The sequence below is a fragment of the Colius striatus genome, chromosome 15, assembly GCF_028858725.1.
Source record: "Colius striatus isolate bColStr4 chromosome 15, bColStr4.1.hap1, whole genome shotgun sequence".
In the NCBI taxonomy this organism is placed as follows: Eukaryota; Metazoa; Chordata; class Aves; order Coliiformes; family Coliidae; genus Colius; species Colius striatus.
This window is the reverse complement of record NC_084773.1, coordinates 16,319,939-16,344,219: the sequence shown is the minus strand read 5'-3', so window position 1 is coordinate 16,344,219 and position 24,281 is coordinate 16,319,939. Positions and strand designations below refer to the sequence as shown.

Here is a 24,281-nt window from a genome sequence, read left to right as displayed (position 1 = left end):
AGATCCCCAATGCTGTCAGTTACTGATTCCACAAGGGACACCTGCTTACACCACAGACAGTGGCTTCTTCCACCCCAGAGCATCTTCTGCCACTTTCAACCAACTTATTTCATCATGGCTTAATCCCAGTTTCACCTCAAATAATTGTTGTCATCTGATCCTGTGCATCCCCTCATTTAGGAAGATGTGAAGCTGTGGTAATGTACTAGAAAGGCAGCAAACACCTAAACCCTTGGAGCTGTTTCCAAGGGCAGTGTTTGCCCCTGCCTTGAGTTACCCAATGCATATTCCCCACGATGCCTGCTAAGTAACATAGACTTGTTTGCTTATGATGCTGCTTTGCTACATTTTTAACCGTGAATGAATTTAGTTGAACTCCACAAGATCAGAGCTTGCAAACACAGAGAGAGTTTCTGGGTGGCAGATGTAACCCTCAGGTACTGCAGCCCAAGCATGTGGGCTTGGGCTCACCTCCACTGAACCCATGGGCCTCCTGTGGCTTGAGAGATATATTCCTGTGAGAGTTTCCTGAATCATTTCAGGGAAAAGGAACCAGCTTAGCAAAGATCTGCAGCTTAGACTGTCAAAATCAATCCAATAAATTGTGACTGCAAACACACCCAGCCCCTCCATAAGCACCTTCTCCAAGGTGTTTCCATGTTGTTTTGCCCTTCTGGCTGACCAATGTCCAGCAGATCAAGCACAATGCCTCAGCATTAACTTTCAAGGTCTTATACAGATTGTTCTTTTGGAGCTTGTTGAACTTTTGACACTGTACATCTGTGTTACCCCACCAGATCAAAAAGAGGAGACTTTCAGTCCAAGTGTAGTATTTGCTCAAGCTTGTTGTAATCCCAGCTTTACAAACCGACCTTCCCAAGAGCCACAGCAATGCCTCCTTGCAAGACAGGCTTCACAGATGCACTTGTTTTCTAGGTTGTGTTTACAGGGCACTCCATCACTTAACATTCCCAGAGATCTTTTGTGACACAGCATGTGCAGACACAGAATTTACTTCTAACATTTCATTCAGTTCTCAGCCTCCTTTCCCAAACACCATGCTTGGGGATAAAACTTGCCAGGCTTCTCATCCTATAGATCAGCAGATCAAACTTTGCAGATACAAGATGAAACAGTGACTCTTGTAAAGGTGAAGGCAAGGTGCCTGCCGACTTCAGTGCAGACAGTTATACCCAGAAACAATACTCTATGTTCCTTGAAGCTTTTAATCAATTAATACTCTAGTGCAAAGGAACACATACTGTCCTAAATGACTACTTTGGATACAGTTAGCCACAGCATCTCTGAATATTGTAAAATGAAAGTTGGGGTTTAAAGGTATCATTGTCCCTGAAGGGACTGATCCCCTGCATACCCTCAGCCACCCTGGACAGGCTCTGCTGGTGCTTTCCTCTTCCTCAAACATGGCACACAGCTTAAGTGGATGCTACAGAATTGCTCTAGATTTATGCTGTTGTAGCTGAAAGGAAGATCAAACTGAGTATTCCATTACTTATGCACTCAAAGATATTTATTCCCCAAGATGAAACCCCTAAATCTGTTATTATTGCCATTCCCTCTTCTATTATTATTCGTATGCTGCTGCTTTCAAATCTATGGAGATGTCAACATCATTTACTGGAAACTACTGAAAGATGAGAACATGACAGGGAAATGCTTAGAATTATTAATCATTTGCAAGAACAGAGGAGATAATTGATCTTCCTTAATTCTAGAAGAGTCTACAATCATTACACAGGGATTCTTCCTAAGACTTTATTTTTTTTCAAGATCTGTTTCTTTGGTCAGTTTTCTGGTTTGAGGGGTTTTGGTTTGTTTGGTTTTTAACCCAGATACTACAGTAATTTGAAAAACTGCATGAGGTAAAGAGCAACAGCTACACCACCGTGAGACAGACCCCCAGAGAGGAAAAGTGCTCTTTCAGCAGTGAACATGAGTGTTGGTAAAAATGCCAGGAAAGGTGGGACAGGACCCTCCCTGCCAGCACAGAGTTCTTAGTCCAAAGTCTGTGCAAAGGTAAATGCAATGGTGAAAAGGAGTTACCTTCCTTCACAGTGACCCAGAAGAAACAAGCCCTCTAACAGCCCCTGCAGCCTGAACCTCTCTTTAGTCTCTCACTCAGACTCCATTAGCCCTTCTCAAGCTCCTGACATGAAATCACCAGAGCCAAGCAGTGGCCAGAAGATACACATTCATGGTTTCAAGGGGAAATAGGTATTCAGTAGAGCTGCTGATTTAATAATCTTGGAAGTGAAACTTTCTGTCCACCTGCAGCAGAGACCATAGCCCAAAGAGCCCAATGAAGTCTTCTCACTGCTCAGCTATCAGCTCCAGTCAGAACTGAAAAGGCTCTTTCTGTAACCAGGAGAACAACTCATCCCTCACACTTCTCTGGTCACGTACATCTCAAACCCTGAGTGTGGATGGGTTAGTGACACAGAGAGCTGCTCATTGGGAATAGTCTGAGACCAGCTGCTGGTTTGGCCACAGGAGGAGCCTTCAGTCTCTCTTGACAAGGGCTGGATATGAATCAGCAAGTTAAGAAGTCTCTTGTTCCCAGGACAGCTTTCCAAGGCACACAGTCATCTTGGGAACCACATGCTCAATAACACGAGGCATGAGCTGTCAAAAGAGTGAAACACACATTGTCCAGAGAGTCATGAGCATTGCTAAGGGCACTGACAGAGATCCACATCACTGTCTTGAGGGCCAGGTGAGCCTTGCAGAAATTTTCTTTCACCTTAATCCATTCCATAGCAGATGACAAAATAGTTCCTTTTTTATTGCCATGTAAAATCAACTCCTAAAGTACATGAGACGAGCAGGTGTGACTTCTATGCACAGGGTATACCCTGACATTTGTAGCATATCACCCAGGAAGCCTCTAAACTTCACTGTCCTGAAGGTGAGGGGGTACTAGAAGGATTTTGTAATAGCCTTTCCCAAAGTGTGTGTCAGTGGCCTTGTTTGAGGAAGAATGCAGTTTTGGGTACATTTGAGTTGGTGTCACTATTCTTGTGTTAATCCTTTTACCTTTCACCCTTGCAAAACAAGCTAATAAGAGCCAAGAGTCTGCTAAAAGCCCAGCAATAACCTCCAGCATCCACACCTCACAGACATTAGCAACCTAAAAGCAAGCTGGTTCTCTACTAACCATTAACAGCAAGACGCACACCAGGAACTCAGATCAAAGTGGCAGTTTGATAGCTGGCATCAGTACCTGAAACAAACATCCCTCTGAGAACATCCACTTGGTGATTTCATTGCAAACCATACCTTCCCACAACCTTTGCAGCCAAGGTGCATGTACTGAGTGAGCATTTTGACTTGAAGTAATCAGTGGACACTTTTGTCCTTTCAGAAAGATTCTGCAGGGAGAAATCTAAACCATCAACCCTTAATGAATGACTTGCAGCAAGACTTTTCTGCAACAGAACCAGAGAATATTTAGAAATAGGTACATACTATGCCAAGGTTTACATGTGTGTATGTTGTGCCTGTTCAACAGCAAAACCAAGGTCTGAGTTTCCAAGCATCTTCTCTACAATCATGAGTGTAAGAAACATGTTTTTTCAAAGAGAAAGTCAAGAACATGAACAGAACAAAAGATGCAATATTAAAGATGTTGAAACAATTGTCCAATTAAAGATGTCGAAACAATTGTCCAAGACACAAATAATTCCACCATGGCCAAGCTTCCAACTCCACTTAGCAAGATTTCTAGTGAAACAAAAAGAATTAGTGACATTGTATATTTTGTCAATAACACATTCAGCAGTACTGGTTTGCTCCTTTTTACCAACATGCATCATCAGAAAACAAAGCCGAACTTGCAGTTAGAGCTTTCCAAGAACTTTCTTCAAGAAATATATTCTCCCTTCTCCTTTTGGTGTAGAGATCAGACCTCCTCTTTCCCAAAAAAAAGAAATAGATGGTGTTGCTTCACTTACCTCCTCCATAGGTGGTAGCACACAGGATGGACGTTATCCAGGCAACCTGGCTGTAGGAGATGCTGTAAACAGCCTGGAGCTCTTTAAAGTAGATTGTGAAAGCTTTAGGAAAGGAATATGGAAACCCAATTGAGATGGAGGCTCCAAACACCACTGCCCATCCCCATCCACCATCAGGGGGTATGTAACCCAGGTCTGAACTGATTGGAGGAGACATGGTCAATCCAGATTTCAGAGCAAAGACCACGTCCTGGCACTCTGCAGAGTAAAAGATATGTGTGGTTTATTGAACATGAATATCATACAGTCAGGCATCATTTTAAAGCCTAGTAAAATAATTCAGAGGTCCAGAGGATCACTCACTCATGAGCTTTTGCTAACTACTAACTGTTTTATTGTTCAACTCCAGCACAACCAAAATCACCCTTTCCTCCCCAGTAATTCTGCCTAGCTCTTCCACCTGTATTTTAAATACACACCCTCAAAATACTCCCACAGCTTCCGTGTTCAGGGACAGTCCTCCCTCCCAACTGAAGTTAATGCCTCCATTTTCTCTTCTCTCCTACATCCAGCTGGTTGCTCAGTGTCTCACCTCAGGAGAAGGCTTCTGGAGGTTGCTCCTCTCACAGTCCCTCTGGACACAGTTTCAGAGTAAACACTTCATCGTGTATTTTTTTCAGATGTAGGTGGAAAACTTTATGATTTCAGGTTATCCCTGTTTGAAAGAATAATTCCCTTGACACAAGCAGCAGGCAGCCAGCCCTGCAGTGTGCCCAGCTGCCCTGTTCTGTGGGGGAATGAGGCTGTCTTCTCTCACTTCCCCCAAGCCAACAAGTAAACAGCGAGCAACCGCTTGCAAAGTGGCTGAAGTTTCTCTCTACTTAGGGGCAGCAATTCCTCTTGTGCCTGGTGCCTGCCAGGTTAGCAGATTATGCTCAGGAACAAGACAGATCAAAGAAGGCATTCACTCATTTACATTCTTCCCCTTTTCCCTGGCCATTGAATTAAAATAAAGATAGAAAGGAAAAAAGACTGAAACCTACACATTTCTCAGGAGTTAGTCCACATGTCTGTTCCCAAAGTCAAGACATTAAACCAGAGAGGAGAGAAGCAGTTCCCACAGCAAAGAGTGCCAGGTAGGTGCACCTCTATCTTTCTGAATAAAAGGTGGTTTATTGCCTTTATATATTCCAAACTCATAAGCAAGTGAAGCTGATAGGAAAGGGCATCATCAGAGCTAATGGGAAGGAACAGGCCTAGGTATCCACTGGACGGGTTTTGCTGAACATCAGAGGTAACAGTCAGCTAACTGGGGACAGAAGGACCTTTGCTTATGTTGCAAAAAACCAAACAAACAAAACCAAGAAAAAAAGCACCTTAGAAAAAGTATAGTGTAGTTTGCATTGACTTGAGAGCCCACTGTCTCTTCAGAAATGCAGTTTGGATTCAAACTAAGTAGGAACTACTGGAACACTAGAGAAAAAAAGATATATTGTTTTAAGCTAGTGAGATGCCTACAGATACATTCCTTGAATTCATGTTTGCTTTCACTTTTACAGCTGCTAATAATAGCACTAATATGTGGCCTTTAAGCTGCAGCCTTCAAGCTCCCCCTATGTCTGGACAACTGTTGCACACACAATAGACGTATTTTCTCCTCTCCAATCTCAGCAGCATGCTGGGGCACCCCCACATTGGGAATTGGAATGACAGCTCAGGAACACTATATAAATATAATGACATTTGGTTTGCAAACTCTCACACTGCCATAAGCATTTATTCCTTGCTCCTCCCAAGGTGTCGCTTTGGAGCTTCCCACTTCTCATTAATCACTGTCTAACTTGAGTTTATCCACTTGATTTTACAATGGTTTTGTGCTGATGTGTTACACAGCTCAAAGGCTTTCTGCTCTTCACTGGTGTTATTCCACGATGGCTTTACTGAGAGTAGTCATATCCTTTTCAGCCTTTACTTCACCTAGGCAAAGCAGCTGTATTTTATCTCTCATTAACAAACACCACTGGAACAGAGAACCTACCTTCCTCTGGTTACCCATGCCCACACTGCCTCTCATTTTGGTGGTAAATAAGCTGCTGAAAGGTGCAGCCAAAAGAGCCGGGCTGTGCTCTGGGGTAGCATGTCTGCCTGGTATGCAGGAAGTAGGCAGGTAGAGAAACCCACTCTTTACATGGGCCAAGAGCTGCTGTATTCTTAGTTGCTCCAAGGGCCACCTGAAAAATGCACATGCAAGAACTACTCAACATAAAGAAAACCCCTACAGCCCTAGCCCTCTGCCCAAAGCAGATGACCAAAACCCATCTGCAACTGGAGGAGGCATCAGTGGAAAATGCTAATATTTAATAGATTCAGTCCTGAAGAACTCCAATTTCTACCTGGTTAACATTCAGGGTGGCAAATTGTTGGGTTTTCTGAGATTTCACAAGACCAACTAAGAAGTCTTTTGCAACATCAAAGTAATAAATAATCATGAAAGTGCTCTGTGACACTGGGAGGGATGCTATATGATCATTTCAGCAGCAAGGAGGATTGTACTTGCAAACTTTCTTCTCTTCTGACATGAAGTAATAAAATGATCTAATAGAAATTTGTGGAACATGATTTTCCCCTCACAGGCATAGAGAATATATATAACAAGATACTCTGATGCTGAATCTATTATCCCCCTTCATCTAAGTTTTTCAATAGAAAAAAAAAAGTCATTTGGCATAATATTAACTTCATTACTGTAGGGTGGGATTTTAAAAGGAAACCCAAGTTAAAGAGTAACAGTGGTCACGTTGGTATGACTGTCCATTGGCAAGATGGTTAATTTTTACTACTTATCAAACATGCATTTCATTCTTCCATTTCTTTCCATCATGGTTATTCTGCCCAAATTAGGCTCTTCAAATATTATGGAGAATACCAAGCTCCCCAAAATACTTGCATATCCCAATGGCTCTAAAATTAGGCAAAATATAACTAAAAGGTGAGCATAGTGAGGACACATTTCCTTATTTGACATTACATTTGGCATTCACAACCTGCCAAAGTTTAGGATATGCAAAAAAAAAAAAACCCACCTCAGGCCTCTCAAATTCAAATATTTTGTGGTAGTCCTTTAAAAAGGTTAAGCTTGAATTTTAAATGTATTTTCAGGGATTAACACAAAAGGTTCTTTTTTATTACCCTCAATTCATTCTGCTTCTAAAACTGTGACTAATTGTACATCGCCTTTACAAGCCTCCCATTCTGAATATATTTGTTCATTCAGTTTTATTTTCTGTTTAATGGGAGATTTATTGAGAAGGCATTAGCATAAAATCAGATTATGGGATCAGCTTCATTGTCCCACTATTCTATATCAAGGCAATTTCTTACATAATAGAGAAAAGCAAAGAGAGGAACTGAAGTTAAATATTTGAGAATGTAGTGTACACTAAAAAGTAAAAATCACATCAGTTGACTCTTACTTCCCTGACCCTAAAACAAAGCTTCCAGAGGCTGACTTGGAGGAATTGAATTTAGGGATTATTTTAAGAGTTTAGTAGCCTGAGTGACAGACAGACAACACTGTGACACATACACATTCTCCCCCTCCTCTCTTCCGTGGCATCCCCACGGTGTGTGGGGATCATCAGCACTTAGGAGAGCTCAGGACCATTCTCCCGTGAAGCATTATCCCTTCCATTACCATCCACTTAGTAATGTCTTTTTTACCTTAAAGTTTCTCTGCAGCAGTCCCCCATCTTCTTAAGTTTGTTCTTAGTTTCCACGTGGCACCATGGCAGCTCTAACATCCACTTCAAGGAAATATTTTGTGCTTTCATTTTCCTTCTTAAGAATTGTTCTCTAAATGGTTTGATGACTTCTGGGAAGACTTTGTTTTCTTGTGTCAATGCCCATTTACCTCCAGGACCACCCTTGCTTTTTCCCCTAAATACTGTTCAGGCCCTGCCACATCACTGAAGTCAATTTACAGACCTATAATTTTCCAGGTCACATTTAAATTGAGACATTATATTTCACTCATTCTCCACTTGCATTGTGCCTGGCATCTCATTTTGTCAACACTTTGAGGTCATCTCATCTCTTTCTTCCTTGACAGATTTTATCTTTGCTTTACCTAGATAGCATTGAAACTCCCACCTCTTTATTCACCTTTTATTTGTAGCAGAGGAAAATCATTGACAGTTGCTTTTGTGCACCCATGGTCTGACTCAAATTCACTTGCTGGCTCTCATTTTACCACTGTTTACTCTTTGTGAGGTTATACATGTCTGGACTTCCCATTTCTCCACCCACCATCCCGTATAGGCTTCCTGCTTAATTCCTGTTACTTTTTACAGGGGTCATTGGTCACATCTGAATCTTCTCTATCCACTATTCTTACATCCTCTTTAGGAAACTGGCTGAGGCTATTATCAACAGCTTCAAAGCAAAGAAAACCCAGGTCTCTTGCACAATCAAGGCCTTTATGTCTCAGTTTAGTTGATATCACCATCTTCTCTTCTTAACTGAGTCACTTTTTGTCTTTTGGAACCAACATACAGGATGGAGGTCTGTGACTGTGTAAGTCAAATCAACTAGAGACTATTCTTAGACTACAAAATTATTTTCTACAACATTTGGTTTTATGTGGTTGGGTTTTTTGTGGTTGTTAAATAAGAGCACCATGACAAATGAAAACCAAGTCTAGTGCAGCTCCACCTGTTGATCCAGAGAAACCCCGGTGCCAAGTTTCCCTCAACCCAAGCAGCAGACACAGACTCACTCACCTCCATTCACTGGGCCACTGGGCCTGCTCTCTGTTCAGCAGAGGTGGGTCCCCCTCTGACTCCCCATCTGTGGCACTCCAGTTGCTGACTCCTCTGTTAGTGATCTGCTCAGCTTTTAAAGCCACATGCTGAACTCTTCCCCCACTCTAGATGCAGCTGAGAGCAAAGGTTGAGATCAGAGGCTGTATCTTCAGATGCAAGACCTTTCTGTAATTTGGCACCTGACCCCTCAGGTTACATCCAAAGGCAACCTCATCCCACATTAACCAACCTTTCATGAACAGGGATGGCCTATTCAGGGCAAACTCCCCACTTGCAGTGCTCAGAGTACTGGCCATCTCTGTGGATGTTAATAAATTATTTGTCAGATATCCCTTTTTCCTCTTTCCTGCCTTCCCAGTACATATTAACTTATTCTATTTTCATAACAGGTTTCTGCAGGCTCTTCTTGCCCTCTCCTCCAGGGGCATTTGCATACAGACAGCCCCCATATCTTTGCCCATCCTGCTATAGCAATTTTGAACTTCTGGATTAATTTCTCTTGCTATGACCTCTGGGTTACCTAAAGTCCTGTATCAGAGTTGTTTTGATCACTCAATCCCCAAATGAAGGGATTCACAGCCCATGGCAACAATTCTCAAGGGTAAATTGCACATGGGAGTGAGGGGAGGGAGTACAGAAGGTTTCTAAATCTCTTCCCAGTAACTGAGCAATGTCCATGCCACTTTGTGGAGGTTTATATAACCCAGTTTCAGTCAGAAAGTTTCCACAAGACTTAGACTGTAAATCCCCATTTGGGGGATTTAAAACATTCTGCTGTTGTGTTTATAATCCAGACACTGCAACACATTATTTAAACACAAGAAAAAAAAAACAGGAAAGAAGTTGACTTGTAGGTGGGCCTGGGTGATGGTCTCATCCTATCCGAGTAGAAAATTCAGCAGAAAGGTAAACAGAGACAAAGAGAAAAATGATTCATGCAAGCTAGCTTTGCAAGTCAACATCTACTGTAGATTATATTCCTGTCTCATAGCTACATGCAGACACCCATACTATTGCCCCAGCAGAAATCTCTTCCTTGCAAGGTCACAGTGAATGCTTAAACCACACACAAGCTCCCAGTTCACACTAATAAGGACAGCTGCTACCAGTGATATCACAGCCAGTTCAGATGCTCTTCTCAAACACAGGACATGCAATGCACACATCTCCCATTTGAAAGAGTTTCCTCCAGCCAACAGTAACAGCATACTAAAAAAGTCTCCAATGGTCAAAAGACAGCAAGAAAAATTCTTAGGAGAAATCCATCAAGAGCTATTAAATACAAAGATGCCATCCCTGGCATGGCAGATTGCAAATTGCTGAAGGCTGGGGAGTATTGACAGCTTGCTCCATTCTTGTCTCCCCTGGTGCCCACCATTAATTCACTGACTGGGAGAGAATACCAATCGGACATACCCTGGTCCGATCGATTGTACAGTCCAGCTCTTCACTTCACTAGTCATGGCTTCTTCCTAAAAAGGTTTTGCAGCCAGAAATATAACAAGCATGTCTGGTGTTTTTCTGCCTTCTAAAAGGAAGAAGGCCTTAAATGCAGGTATAAGTGCTATGAGACCTCATTACAGATTGTTCAAGAGGCATGTCGTCCTCTGTGCTCTGTCCCATGGGCAGCAGAAGGGGCTGCAATCACACCAGACCTAGAGTTCACAGCAGTCATTTCTTTCAACACTACACCTTTAGGAATAACGTCATTGTAGAAACTTAACAGCACTGCAAAAGGTGAAATTCCCTTAGACTTTTAAGTAGCTTCTATGTTGCTGGTCTTTTTCTTCCAAAAGTGTGCTTTCTCCTTTCCTTGCAGACCCTTGATTGCTCCTTTGGCTCTGAGACATTTTAGACTTGTGCTTTAGCAAATCAAAACATGAATTTGGCTCTAAATGATATTGTCCCTCCTTGAACCTCTGTTAATAGCACTTGCCTAAACTGTGTTTCCTGCTGATAGTTATTGGGCTTGTATGTGCTTCAGATGCAACAGCAATTCAAAGTACTGAGGCTGCTTCTCAAAAATCCCTTTGGAAATCCTTGGTCACGTCCATCGGTGGCTGAGATGGCCAAGAGCGGCAGAAACTTTCCTTTACTGTTTCATTGGCCTATGGAAAACCAAAATTTGAATAACTAATCACATGGTTTTCTTCTTAATGCCTGCTGTCTCTAGTTTTGGTGTAAAATGTGGTACATTTCTTTTGTTGAAGAAAAACTAAATGCAAATTTGTAAATACAATTTAAGCACTTCATTTATTAGCTGTGGTAGAAGGGTCATTTGATGCTCACCAAAGATTCCTGCCTCTGGACTTTTCTGAATGTTTGAAGAAATCTGTTACTGACAGAATATGAACAGAACCACAGAATCACAGATTCTTAAGGGCTGGAAGGGACCTCAAGAGATCATCCAGTGCAACCCCCATGCCAGAGCAGGACCACCTAGAGTAGGTCACACAGGAACTCATCCAGGTGGGTTTTGAATGTCTCCAGAGAAGGAGATCCCACAACCCACCTGGGCAGCCCCTTCTGTCACCCTCACAGTGAAGAAATTCTTCCTTGTGTTTCTTTGGAACCTTTTATGTTCCAGCTTGTCCCCATTCCCCTTTGTCCTACCATTGAATATCATTTCAAAATTTACCTGCAATTGTCTTTCTGCAGCTGACATATCACATACTACCCAGACTTCAAGTCTAAGGAAATTTAGAATTGAATTTACAGATCATAAAAAACCCTATACAGGCATCATTAAAAAAAAAAAAAAAGAGAGACTCAAAACCTGGCACAAACCAAGCATACAGCTCATACTACTTACATTTGGACTGGAGGTTGCCAGCTTTCTGTGACAGTAAGAGCTGTAGGTCACATGCATATCTAAGGAGACACGGGAACACAGCGAGCATTCCTTTAGATAGTTTTATTTGGTACTACTTTGGTTGAAGTTTCACAGGTATGTTATCATTGCTAGTACTCGGTGACATTTAAAGACCTAAATAAGCACATACTGTCTTTTAACAGGTCAGACTCCACACTTTAAAGACAGTAACCGTGTCTGTCAGGGCACACAGCTTCCTGCTCCATTAACCTGCTGTGGCTGTGGGGCCAGGCTATGGACAATTTGGACTTTCAGTCCCTATTTTACCAGCAAACTTCAGAGACGGCATGAAAATACAGACAAATATAGTTAGACCTGTCTGTCTAACAGACATTAGTATTTCATGGCCCCAGATGCTTCCACATCTGAGGATTTAAGTAGAGAATGCATCTTCAGCCCATTAAGATAAGTTACACAGCAAGCCTACCTCCTCTGTGCTGGAGTCTTCAGTTTTTCCATTTAAGAGGACATGTCCCTGGTTTTTAACAGAGCAGTTGCAGGTCTCAGCTGGAACACAGGAGGACAAGCAGTGCTGGCTTATTTCTCCAGAGAAGTCTTCCCAGCAATGGAAGGCTGCAAAGAAAAGATATCAAGATTGTCCAGTACATGTTGCCTTAAGTTGGAGGAAATGAGCTCAACTATGACAATGCTGTGATGACACAAAATGGTGATGACACAAAAAGGCTGGGACCCTGAGTGCTACCCAGTCTGAGTGGAGGGCATTCTATGATGAATCAGTGACCAGGAGCGTGAGCACAAATTCACTCAAGACTGGCACCATTAGGCAGCAGTCTCCAGAACGGTGGGTACTGCACTGCCTGCCACGTGGACAGCCCAGGCAGCTGACACATGTTTACTGACCGCACATGGCAGCAGATACACAACCACCACTGGCCCAGGCTCATGAACTGCCTCATGAACTGCTTCTGTTATGGCCAAACTATCAGGTTAACTGTCTTAAGTCACAGCTAGACAAGTTTTCAGGCTGGGGGCAAGGGGGTGAGAGGGGGAAATATGCCTGCGCCAACCAGACAATAGAAGCACCTTCCCAAACAGAACTTCATGTTGCTTTCCCAGGCTGCACTGACTTGGCATCACCACTAAAGTCTCTGAAAGAGAACAAAGGTTTTCAAATAACAAGTCCAATTTCCAAGCAGATGTGCTAAGTGCTATCACTACATCAAAAGCCACGTGTAATGCTTAAATAGCTAAGGGAGAGGGGGCCATTCCTCCTCCGCTCTGCAGCAGACTGCTTTGTAACCAACACTGCTGTGCTCTCTCCGTCCCCTTTACCACCTGAGAAGTAACTTCCCTACTAAGTAAGGATACTGGGATATTCAGTACAAAGCCTTTCAGGGTTTTCCAATATCCAACTCTACTTGACATTCCTGCTGGGATGTCAGCTCCAGCTAAAGGCAGGGAGTAAGGGAAGGGGAAAAACAATGTCGCCTGTGTGTAAGCAAATGAGAAGCTAGACCTGAATAGCCACAAGGAATAAGACAAAAGAGCAGAACCAAGCACCTTCCACCTCAAGCAACAGCACAGCGATGCCCTTAAACTCTACGTGTGACATCACACAGAGCTGAGACACACTAGTGCAGAAATAGCACTGAACAAGCAGCAAAAAGTTACATGGGGTTAATTTTCAGAACTTAGCCAAGCGCATGCAAGAGGTTTATCACAAAACCACTTCAACTCCACTGTATTTCAACAATAGGTTTATTTTAAGAAACATAACATGACATTAAGTAAAAATGCAAAATTGTGCAATTATGGCAAAATGTTTAAAAATCCACACATTTGCCCTCATAGGACTACAGTACTTCTTACTAACATACCTGAGCACTGAATGTTGGATGCCATTTCTAAACAGCCTCACGAACAGGGAACTTCTTGTAGAACATACTCACGTCGCATGTCCCGTGCACCAAAACTGCTTTTAGTTATTCTAAACTTTATTGATGGAATCAAGTGGAAATTACAAAATGTTTCCTTCTAAAGTAACTAATAATTTTGGAAAAGAGATTTACACTCACGTTAGTCCTTACAATGCTAGAAATTCATTTAATAAGGGAAAGAAATGACTGCAGAAAATATACCAAGTGGGGAAAATGTACAGATCGCTGTTTAAACATTATCAGTACCTTTGGTGCTTTTTTATTTTGTGCTGTGCAAGTTTACTTAAGCCGGACTCTAAAGCAAAACTTGACCAGGAATCTGACTTTCAGCAACATGGAGAAGCATTTAAGAATTGGCAAAACGTCACAGCTACGTTACTGTCTCAACAAACTCCTCATGCACAAGATTTTGTATATTCTACTCCCACGGCAAGTTCCAGGATTTAGCTTTTAAACACATTACAGACTTGGATCACACCCTCAGTTTGAATGGTTAAACAGAATGGAGATCTTCATACTTTAGTGCAGATAAACAAAATTAACAAACCTACTGCAGAATTAACCACAGCATATTGTACTTCTATACATCACATGACCAGTCAATCGCTAACTCAATTCTATTTCATAGTTTCAAGTAATATATTGAAATTTGTTCTACTAAATAAATATAGATTGTCAAAAAGCAGCAAGAAGTCTTGTAAATATTCAACCAAGCTTTAAAAAAAAAAAAAAGAACAAAAAACAAGGGAAAAAAGTTACATAACACTTTGCAAAAAAAAAAATGGTTTTTACACACAAATGCAACACTGTTAGGGAGGGTGCTTCAGAAAGCTTGCAGCTAGAGGCCTACAACAGCGCAAAGAGAGCTAGCCAAGGGCCAAGGATCCTTTTAAAACTTAAATTAGTAGTACTTTTAAAACAACCCTCTTATTCTTGGCTCTAGATATATATATATATATAACAGTATCCAGAAGAAAACTAAAGAGAAACAACACACCTCAACACTGTTGGAAAACGCAGTCTTAGCGAGAACTGTCAACTCCGGGAAAATAAAAAGAACAGAAATCAGGTGCTGGCGTTTGAAAGCAGCAGTTTGGTGAGTCTCTGGAAGATGAGGTATGTAATGCAAAGAGGCTTTTCTTTTTTTTTTAAGTTGTCATTTCACAGTTTTTTTTTTCTTTGTTTTTGCCTTTGAAACCTTTTGTGCAAGAATTGAGAAACAGAATCAGGCGAGTATTGTTGTGTATTAGAAATATTTCATCTGGGAACAGTAAGACCACATAGTAAACAAACATTATCCAAATTCTCAGCCATGCCATGGGGGGATAAACAATGAGCTAAATATTTGGCTTAATGAAATATCAGCTGTTAAGTGAGATTATGGTGAGCACTTAGAGTCAGTGATGGCCACAGCTATTTCAAGTTAACTGCTTTACTTCCTCAATTGGAGAAAAGAGGGAAGAGTAAGATAACATACTCAGAGCTCTGCAAAAATTAGAGCTGTAACAAATCAAATGTGGCAAGTTACAGCTGATGCGAGTTTCAGGATTCTTCTTTTCCCTTTTATATCCAAGTTTTCACTACTGAAAAAGAGAATGAACTTTGAACTTAGTTACTTCTTGAAAATAAGCTAAATGTTAAATAGACAAAGTGTTGCAACATACTGGATCTCTATTCTCTATTTGCATCTAAGATTATTTAAGCCATGGACACCTGTCAATTTTGCTTTAATTTACCAGATAATGAAGACAGCTCAGTAGTGCAAATTTTCACATTATAGATCAGAATGAAATAGAAGGTACTCGAGGACTTGATTGCAGGGAGAAAAGAAAATCAACTTGTAAAGTTAAGCCACGCTTTCCCAAATTACTAGAGCACATGCCAGTTCTGCACACAGCACTGTACTTAGTGGAGACAGAATGAACACTCCACAAAACAAGCAAAAAAGAAGCTGAAAATAAAATATCAGCATTAAGGCCACATCCTGTCACCATTCTGTGCAAGAATCCCACTGCAGTAAAAATGTTATGTTAAAAAAGACAATATGATGACAGGATAGGGCCTGAAGACAGACAGACACTCCATGAAAAATTACAGGCTGTCTTAAACAGTAGTATAAGGCTAGCCCATTTCACACAAACAAGTATTACAAATGTACTAGCACCATCAACTTCTGGGTTAAAGCCCTTTATGGGATGAAAAAAAAGGTTTTATGCAGTGTTTAAAAAGTTTTTTACAGCACTACATCGATGTGGCAGAAAACAGGTGTTGGTATTTCCCACTTCCCCATCGTTCAATTCAACTTTAACCAAAATCCACAGGCAGGAAGTGATACAGTAATCCAGCTGGGGCAAAGGTACTCCACGTTCCAATTCGGACTTGAGTTTTTCTCCTAAACTGTAGTGCACAAACATCATCACAAACATCTTAGCAGACTCCAAAAACAGTACAAAAAAAAAAATCATTATGAATCAGGATCTACCATTCCTTTCTGTACTTTCAACCTAAAACAAAAACAAACCAACTTAGTGATATTGCCTCAAATTTTACCCGTATTTAAAAGAAAGAGAAGAAAAAAGAAAAGTCACTTCAAAACATCCTGGACATCCTTAGCTATTGATGCTAGATTTTCTTTCACTGTAGTGCATAGTTATCCTGGCTCTTCCACTTAATTTGCTCTTACCATGAGACACCCCTCTAGTATGACATGAATAAATGTTTACCAGAAAAAAAAAAACCCAAACCAAACCACACTGGTAATTGCACTTTGTAACCTTCTTCTCAATTCCCAGGAAAATATCAGTAAATATGAAACTGAACCAGTAATTCCCTCCCCAAACTGCAACCTTTAAAGAGCACCCATCCCCAGGTACAAAAAACTGTCTGTTTCAGCTTACAATAAATACTGACAGAATTTCTTTGTTTTCTTTTAAGACATGTTTTCTCTAGCATCGGATTACCACTGAAATCACTAAGGCCTGTTACTGAAACAAAGAAATTAAAGAACTTTCTGAAGACACTGCGGATACAACTTAGCAACAACACATTCAAAATGCCGGCCTAAATCCCAGAGCCTATCTGGAGTCTCGTATACTTTTTGCCACTGGTCAGTAACCTCATCGTACTGGTAGAGTGAATTCTTCCTGCTGGTTCTGAAAACGTGTTCTTCGACAGTGACTTGAGTAGCTCTGACAAACAGATGGAGTTTATTTTTGAGGAGTACGAGTTTTATATAGGGGTTAATGGACTGATCACAGGGAAAGTCTTTTTTTCGAGTCCACTTATTTTGTTCAATGTCATAGGCCTCTACGGTAAACATACGTTGATGGTTTCCACAGGTTCCAGCTATGTAGTAGATGGAGTCATTGTATACAGTTGCCAAGCCTTGGATTCTAGGCACAGTCATTGGGGTCAAAAATCCCCAGTAATCCTTCTGAGGATCATAGCAGAGAAAAAATTCCCCTGAAAAGAGAGAGGAAAAATAAAACATAACTCATGCTTCATTTCCAGAACAGCAATTCTGCAGCTCCTGAGCTTTCAGGTATGGTCTTCCACAGACAGAAACAGTATACCAATGTTTAAGAGCCTTGATCCCATAACAAAAACCCTTGTACCATTCCCTGCTTTCCTCCGAGTGCATTAGAAAAATATTAATAGCATGACTAAAAACTACTTTGAGTTTCTATTCCAGCTGAAGAGGAGGGAATTTGAAACATATCAGAAATACTACATTTTACGTATTTCCTAGCTACCCTTTACTACTTCTAAACCATGCTTAATAATTTGGGACAAAACCATTCAAGATTCCAGTCCTGAAATGCCTGAAGTATTTGTTTTGTTCCTTAATATCTCTACAATGTGTCATCTGCAGGCTGTGGACTCTCCAAATTCAGGGCTTCAGTTAAATATCCGAGCAAGTAATTGTGTTTATACCACAAGGATTTTGAAGCTACTTGTATCAGGTAGCTGGATTACTCATTTAGGTAGATTTGCTTAAAAGAATGCCAGGTGAACACTTGCATGAAGCTACCAATCCACCATTAGTTTGGCAGTTAGATTACACAACATCTTCTCTGTTGACCGCACAGATGAACCTCTACAGATTGTAGATAACAGAAGTTCACGACTGAAAGCTCATGCACTGTGGACTTGATGAAAAGAACATGGGTAAAGACCACCTTGTCTTTTGCAAAACCCAGAGGAAGAAAGGCCTAACATTTTCCAAATATGAGCAGAACTCAAATCATGTATCATTCCACATGGGTGTTCTAAGAGTTTTAACCAAGATGCTGTGCAACCAAGAACCTCAAGTAAAACAAAGAATGCAGAAATAATACAGTAAGATGAGTGGAATGGGACTTAAGAGATTGTCTAACAGGTAACATCATTTTGATTACTCATTTTTGTTCCACAGTGTAATCTCCTATGACTGATGCTTGCTTTTGGTGGTGTTTTAAGCACTCTCATCAATCCTTATTGACTACTTCAAACTTAGGAGCTTTCTCTAGAAAGAAAAAGCTATTGAAAGGCAACTTTTTTATACTACTTCAGTGCAACTCAACCAAGGTTTTATCTACCACACTCAAACAGAGAAGTTGCCTGTTTCCCAACAGGAATATTTACAATTTGCTGGTTAGCACAGTGAAGCACCTGCAAGCGTTGAGATGTTGTTTAAGCCACTGAAGCACAGAATTATTGCAGCTACAATTTGTAAACAAGGTGCATTATTCTATAGGTTATATTATTACAGTACTTTTCAGCACTTCTAAGAAACATGTAAAAGATGAACAAATACTCTACCAAGTTAAACATTCTGTAGCGTTCCTTTTTAACCATCTAAAGCAGATAACTGACCCAACAGAAGAGACAAATTGAGAGAACTTGCTAGTGCATCAGAATTATTTAAAGCTACAACTAACAAGAGTAAAACCTGATACAAAGAAGAAAAAAAGAAAACTCTGCAAATCATGCAGAAGCCCCCCAGCCTTACCAAGTGGCAGGAATACAAAGTCAAGAAATCAGATTTACTCCTTCTGCTAAATGACAACAACCTTAACAATATTCTCTATCCTGCTTCCTTCCTGTGGACCAGCTTTGTAAGGACAGCTGGCATGGATCCAAGATCCTAACTTCTGCAGGTGTTTACACAGAGGTGGCCCTTAGCAAAACATAAACAAGACACCATCTCCTCCTTTCTCTCCACTTCTTAAGACTCTTACTACAGTCTCTTAGAAGAGTCTTGGCACTGTTAAACGTAGACTGCTATATGGCTCATGCACACACGCAAGTATATGTTAAATATAGGTTCCCCTAAATCCAAGGAAGAATAAATTGTTTGATCCATTTCCAAAATGATCCTTTTTACTCATTCAAGAATCAGTATCTAATACACCAATAAGTCTGATCATTTACAGGAAGAGGGGCATAAAGGCAGTACTGCAATTACTGGTCAAAGGCATAAAGTTAACTAGAAAGGGACAATTCATCTTTCTTAGTTAGTGGGATGACTTCTAAAAGTTGGGTAGGGCAGGAAAGAGAGGTCTGCAGTGGTCAATTTGAGACTTTCACAAGTCACTGAGAATACAGATACAAGGGATTTTCACAGGTTTAGCCAAATAAAATGCAAAATGCATTTCAAAGGGCAGTACCATTTCTTCAACATCATTGCATTTCACTCAGATAAAGAAGACTGAATAAAGAATTTTCACAGTAAAATTGAACATTATACTGTTGGCTCAGACCACCACTGAAACAGCCGTTTGTGCAATAACTCCATGCTACAATTTAGTGACACATCCCCAGAGCACGAGAACTCGAGCAGCAACCTCGCCCATTGCTCTCCCTCGCCCTCCTCCCACACCATTGTCTCAGGCCACTCTTTAAATGACTAGGAAACTTAGGTTTTCTAAGGAGCTTAGGTGAGTGCAGATAGTCGGGTTGAACAACCTCCACTTACAGTAAAACACCACAGAGTCAGTCAAACCACCTTACCCTGTAAAACATAGATGTTATCCTTATATTCCACAGCACTATGAAACTCCATTGCTACTGGCATTGGACAGACAGCTGTCCAACAGTTCTCTCGGCTGTCGTAAGACTCCACAGACTTGAGTGAGTTTCTCCCGTCTCCTTCATACACACGACCGCCTATTGCATACAGTTTACCACAGCAATGAACCAATTTGCAGCCTATTCTGGCTCGTAACAAAGGAGCTTTCGGAATCCACCTATTGCCAGAGTGATCATACATCCAAAAGTCACTCTCTGCTCTGTGGTCAATGGAGACCTCGCTGCTACTCGGCCTGTAACCACCCGCAATATAAATATCGTTATCAGGAGATACGAGAATTCCAACCTCCCTCAAGTCATTTGGTGGCTTGCATAGTTTAAACACTCTCCCTGTGACCGAATCTAAACAAGGCACTGTTTGCTTCTTTCCTGAGTGTTTGTGGGCAGCATCAAAGCAAATGATCATTTCAGAAGCGGTCATTCCAAGCCGTTGTGTATAGCCGTTGGCACTATGTTGTCCCTTTTGTACACAGCTTTTGGCCATAGCCTGTGCAAACATGGGAGGGATTTTCTCTAAAAATGTCTCTTCCAACAGAGGCATACGGATGCATTTGGCAAATATTTCTGGAAGGTGCACTTCTCTCTTATCCTGTTCGTGCTCAAACCACCTTATAATGCTGTCATAAACGTGTTCTTCTTTGTCTACGTTTAAGTCGTCGCTGTCGAGTATACTTATCAGTTGGTCTTTTCTCAACTGAAGAAATTCTTGCTCTTTGGTGACACTCAGAAACTTTTTACGGATGTAGTCTTGTGATCTGTCTTTGAGTTCCTGATGACCATAGTGATCAGCAAAGATGAACACCCCAATGGAGTTCTGCGGGTCCAAATGACTGATCATGTATTTAGCACACTGGTCTTGTATGGAAGGGATCTGGAAGATACTAGCTGCAGTGAACAAAGCTTGCACGTTGGCCTCTGTCAGTATTACTCTGGAGGTATATGCATAGTTCAATACTAAATGCATTGACTCTGCTTCAACACCAACTATACGAACTTCTTTCTGAGTGCTCTCCGTAAGGCCGCTAGTGAACATAGATCTATGGAAGAAAAAGATTTAGCAGATTATTTGGCATTACCTCTAACTACAGGTATAAGAAATGAAACTGCATTACAGAGCTACTCCCAATACACCTGCCCTTACATCAGCACAAATACATTTATCACTGATGTTAACATCCTCTTTGGGTTCTAGACTCGCTGAAACAAAAGTGGCAAGCTGGAAGTTCTTCCTCAATTATCTCACTAACACCATATTAAAATTCACTCAGTTTTTTAAAAATCATATGACATTTTCTCCAATGACACTCTGATAATGTCAACGATTTATCAGTGTCTGTTTAAGAGAACAATAACCTTTACTTACTAGGTACACTATATTACCCACAGTTACATGGAATATTCATTTACTGGAAGCAAGTTATAATTCAGTTTTTGGTCAGCATTAGAACAATGGACTATTGTACCTGAAATAAGGACTGATTGCAGCAAGAACATTCCTATGACAGGAGAATGTTTTCCCATGATCCACTTCCACTACGATATCTGTCAGTTGTCCTTCATCATACATGGTTTTAAGCTGCTGAAGAATACTACAAGCATGGAAGGGGTCCATCCCACTGCTGACTGTGCTCGAAGAAGGAATTCCGTTCAGTGTTTGTGAAAACTTACTTGGTTCTACAAAGCAAAATTGAAACTGTTTAACAAAAATCAATCCAAAAAACTCCACCTGAAAAAAACCACCTACCAAAAACACCCCCATGCACAAGTAAGAATTAGCATAGATTAACATTCCACACTTCCTCACCATCACCAGCCATAAAACAGCAAGACTAACATTTTCAAGGGTGAGTAAAGATATAAAGACAACACTATTGTTTCCCTTTTCCCAATGTAGATGTAGGAAACTGTTAACCTTTAAAAAGTTACATTAAGAAAAGAAATACATTAAAAAAATAAAAATCATAGAAACAGTTCATATTTATTACACATCTCTGGGAAGGTGGGAAATCAAGTCAAGAATCACAATGTTTACAGAGTTATAAAATGCCCTCAACCTACACCATCATTACACAGGTCTAGATGTACATACTTGACACTGAAACAGGAACTGGCTACTAACTTACACAAGTGCTGGTTAATAGCACGGACTCATGAAGAAACAGCCCTACACCTAAGCTTCCAAGTCACATAAATTTGCATATGCATTTGCATGTTTTTCTTCACAAATAAAATACAATTAAACATTTAAAATTACTCAGGGGTGAAGGAGCTCACACAGTACTGTTGAAACATACCAAGTGGAGCATATTCTTCTACATAACATGGGATATGCCTGATGAAGTAAATCCCAAAGCGAAAATTGAGCAATACCTCAAGCACCAAAATCAGTTTCATAATAGCAACAACTTATTTTTTTACGCAACAGCAACAAAGGAGACCTCAAAAAGAAAACATTAGGTAGTACGAGCTGCAAATCAGGTAAAACTGCTGACTGCAACAGAGAATGCTTCTAACAAATTTCAGGCAACCCTAAACAATGATGCTTATGGTGAAGATAAGATTTAAATTGTAACTTGTGGTGATATACAGCAGTTACAATTTCTCTCCTTCAGAATTTAGACACAGCTTGGAGCAGGGTCATAGTTAAATCAGTAGGGATGTGCTGCTAGGCTCACATTTCCCATAGCTGGCTTGAGGTCAAATACTCTCCCGTTAGGAAAAGTCTTCAAAACATTTTTTTTCCCCTAAATACAATAGCAAATATTTAAAGGTAAGGTCTACAACGGGGAGCTTACTTTATCACAGTAACTGAGCTCCAACATTGAAAACTAACCAATCATTAGGAAAGAGGAGAATTTGCACTTGTTTAGAAATAACATTAATCACTAGTCAGCAAATTCCAAGTAATACTTTGCTAGATTGGTTCCAAAGCTTCCTACTTAGCAAAGCTTTGATGTACAAGAAACTTGTAGTTATTGTTACAGAAGAGTTATATTGACTTTCTAACAGTGAAAAAGAAGCAAAATAGTTCTTCTCTGACACTTTCAGTCACTCAGGCTATGAGCACATATAATCAGCACAGCCTTCAGTGCTGGTGGACTCATCCAGGAACAGATACTCATCCTCATATTCCAGTTTTTCAATTTAATCAGTGATACTACCCATGTTACAGGGTTTTTTTCTGTAAAACCTTCCTAGTCACTTTCATCACCTTCATTTTTGTTCTGTAAAACCTTCCTAGTCACTTTCATCACCTTCATTTTTGTTCCGTAAAATCTTCCTAGTCACTTTCATCACTTTCATTTTCTAGCTTCCACCCCAAGCATCTTTTCCCCTAATTAATGTTCCTCCCACTTGCACCTCAACATTTTAACTCTGTTCTTCCCAGACATCACCGCAAAACACATTAATTTCTCAGACACCCTTCCCTTATCTGCTTCTCACATATCCAACTTCATAGAAGCCTCTCGTTGCGGACATCTCGGGCCAGCCCCCCCTCACACAGACCACAACGTGGGGGTGTCCCTCACAGGAAACTCTCCCTGCAGCCTAACAAAGCACAGTAGGGCTGCACTCACCCTTCACGCGGTACTGCTCTCCCCGCATTACAGGCCCTCAGGCGCCCTCTTACCTCACCCCCCGACCCCATCCGCCACCAGACACCTCCCAGACACCCTTCCCCATCACCGCCTTCCCCATCCGGAGGCGACACTCTACACCGCAGGCCCCTCACCCGAGCATCGAGGCCCAACCACTCCTCACAGTCCCCTCTCAGACCAGGCGCCCCAAGCACCCTTCCCTCACACGCTGCTCCCCTCGGACACCCCCTCACGCAGCACCCTCCCCGGCCCCCTTCAGCTTAGAGGCCCCAACACCCCTCCTCTACGCGCACCCCCCCAAGACAGACACCCCCCAATGCACCGGCCCCAACACGCCTGGGCAGCAGATCCCTGCCCGGGCGCCTCGCCTCACAGGCCGCTGCGCCCCCCCTTCAGAGTGCTCCCCGCCGCGCCGGACCGGCCGCACCGACCTCCTAACGCTGCCATTCTCGGGGCCCCGCTCCGGGAGCGGGAGAGGGGAGGGGGCGGCCCGAGAGGAAATGTCAGCGGCTGCGCTTCCCCTGCGCCGCTTCCTCTGCGCCGGCCGCCTGCTCCCGCGGAAGCCAACCCCGCTCCGCGCACCCCCAGCCTGCGGCGAGCGCATTGGCGGCCGCGCCCGCTGCACGACGGGAAATGTAGTGCGGGCGGCCGCCGCCGCACCGCCCCTGCCCCGCGGGGCATGCTGGGAGCTGTAGTTCCCCCGGAACCACCTGGGAGTTGTAGTTTCCAGGCGGCCGCCGGGGGGCGGAGCGGGCTCTGTCCGTAACGTAGCAACAAGGAGGCGGGCGCCTCAGGGCGCTGATGGCGGCCATTTTGGGGCCTCGGGCTGCGAGCAGCGTGCAGCGCCCAGCCTCAGAGTGCTCTTCTCTTCACGGGCGCTGAGCAGAAATGGCCTCTCCACAGAAATACCAACCCCCAGCCACCCGCACTTCATGCTGTATCATGCCTTAGAATCATAGAATCGTTTTGGTTGGAAAAGGCCTTAATGATCATCAAGCCTAACGAATCACCTCACTGCCAAGCCTGCCACTAAAGCATGTCCCTCAGCACTT

General features: G+C 42.0%; 2 protein-coding genes across 2 annotated transcripts in view; both read right to left on the bottom strand.

Moving 5' to 3' along the window:
• LOC104555510 (monocarboxylate transporter 2) overlaps positions 1-6,025 on the bottom strand; it is a 32,023-nt gene extending 25,998 nt beyond the window's left edge. Inside the window, exons 1-3 of the mRNA XM_010198968.2 lie at positions 6,010-6,025; positions 4,564-4,686; positions 3,972-4,229 (exon numbers count right to left, since the gene is read on the bottom strand). Of these exons, the coding sequence (XP_010197270.2) occupies positions 3,972-4,188 (217 nt within the window). The 5' untranslated portion in view covers positions 4,189-4,229; positions 4,564-4,686; positions 6,010-6,025. The remainder of the gene's footprint in view (positions 1-3,971; positions 4,230-4,563; positions 4,687-6,009) is intronic.
• A 7,764-nt stretch (positions 6,026-13,789) lies between these two features.
• KBTBD8 (kelch repeat and BTB domain containing 8) lies at positions 13,790-23,817 on the bottom strand. The gene is made up of 4 exons (XM_062008573.1): positions 23,661-23,817; positions 21,094-21,304; positions 19,553-20,667; positions 13,790-17,023 (listed from the first exon to the last, which is right to left on the bottom strand). Exons 1-4 carry the CDS (start codon positions 23,674-23,676, stop codon positions 16,560-16,562), a joined length of 1,806 nt encoding a protein of 601 aa, XP_061864557.1. The 5' UTR covers positions 23,677-23,817; the 3' UTR covers positions 13,790-16,559.
• Between the last annotated feature and the right edge of the window lie 464 nt (positions 23,818-24,281).

What these genes read in the sequence shown, in the direction of transcription:
- KBTBD8 (XM_062008573.1), bottom strand. An exon ending in GCAATCAGTCCTTATTTCAG is followed by an intron (nt 20,668 to 21,093) that starts GTACAATAGTCC and finishes TTTCTTCCATAG; the next exon opens with ATCTATGTTCACTAGCGGCC. An exon ending in TAACATCTATGTTTTACAGG is followed by an intron (nt 17,024 to 19,552) that starts GTAAGGTGGTTT and finishes CTCTCTTTTCAG; the next exon opens with GGGAATTTTTTCTCTGCTAT.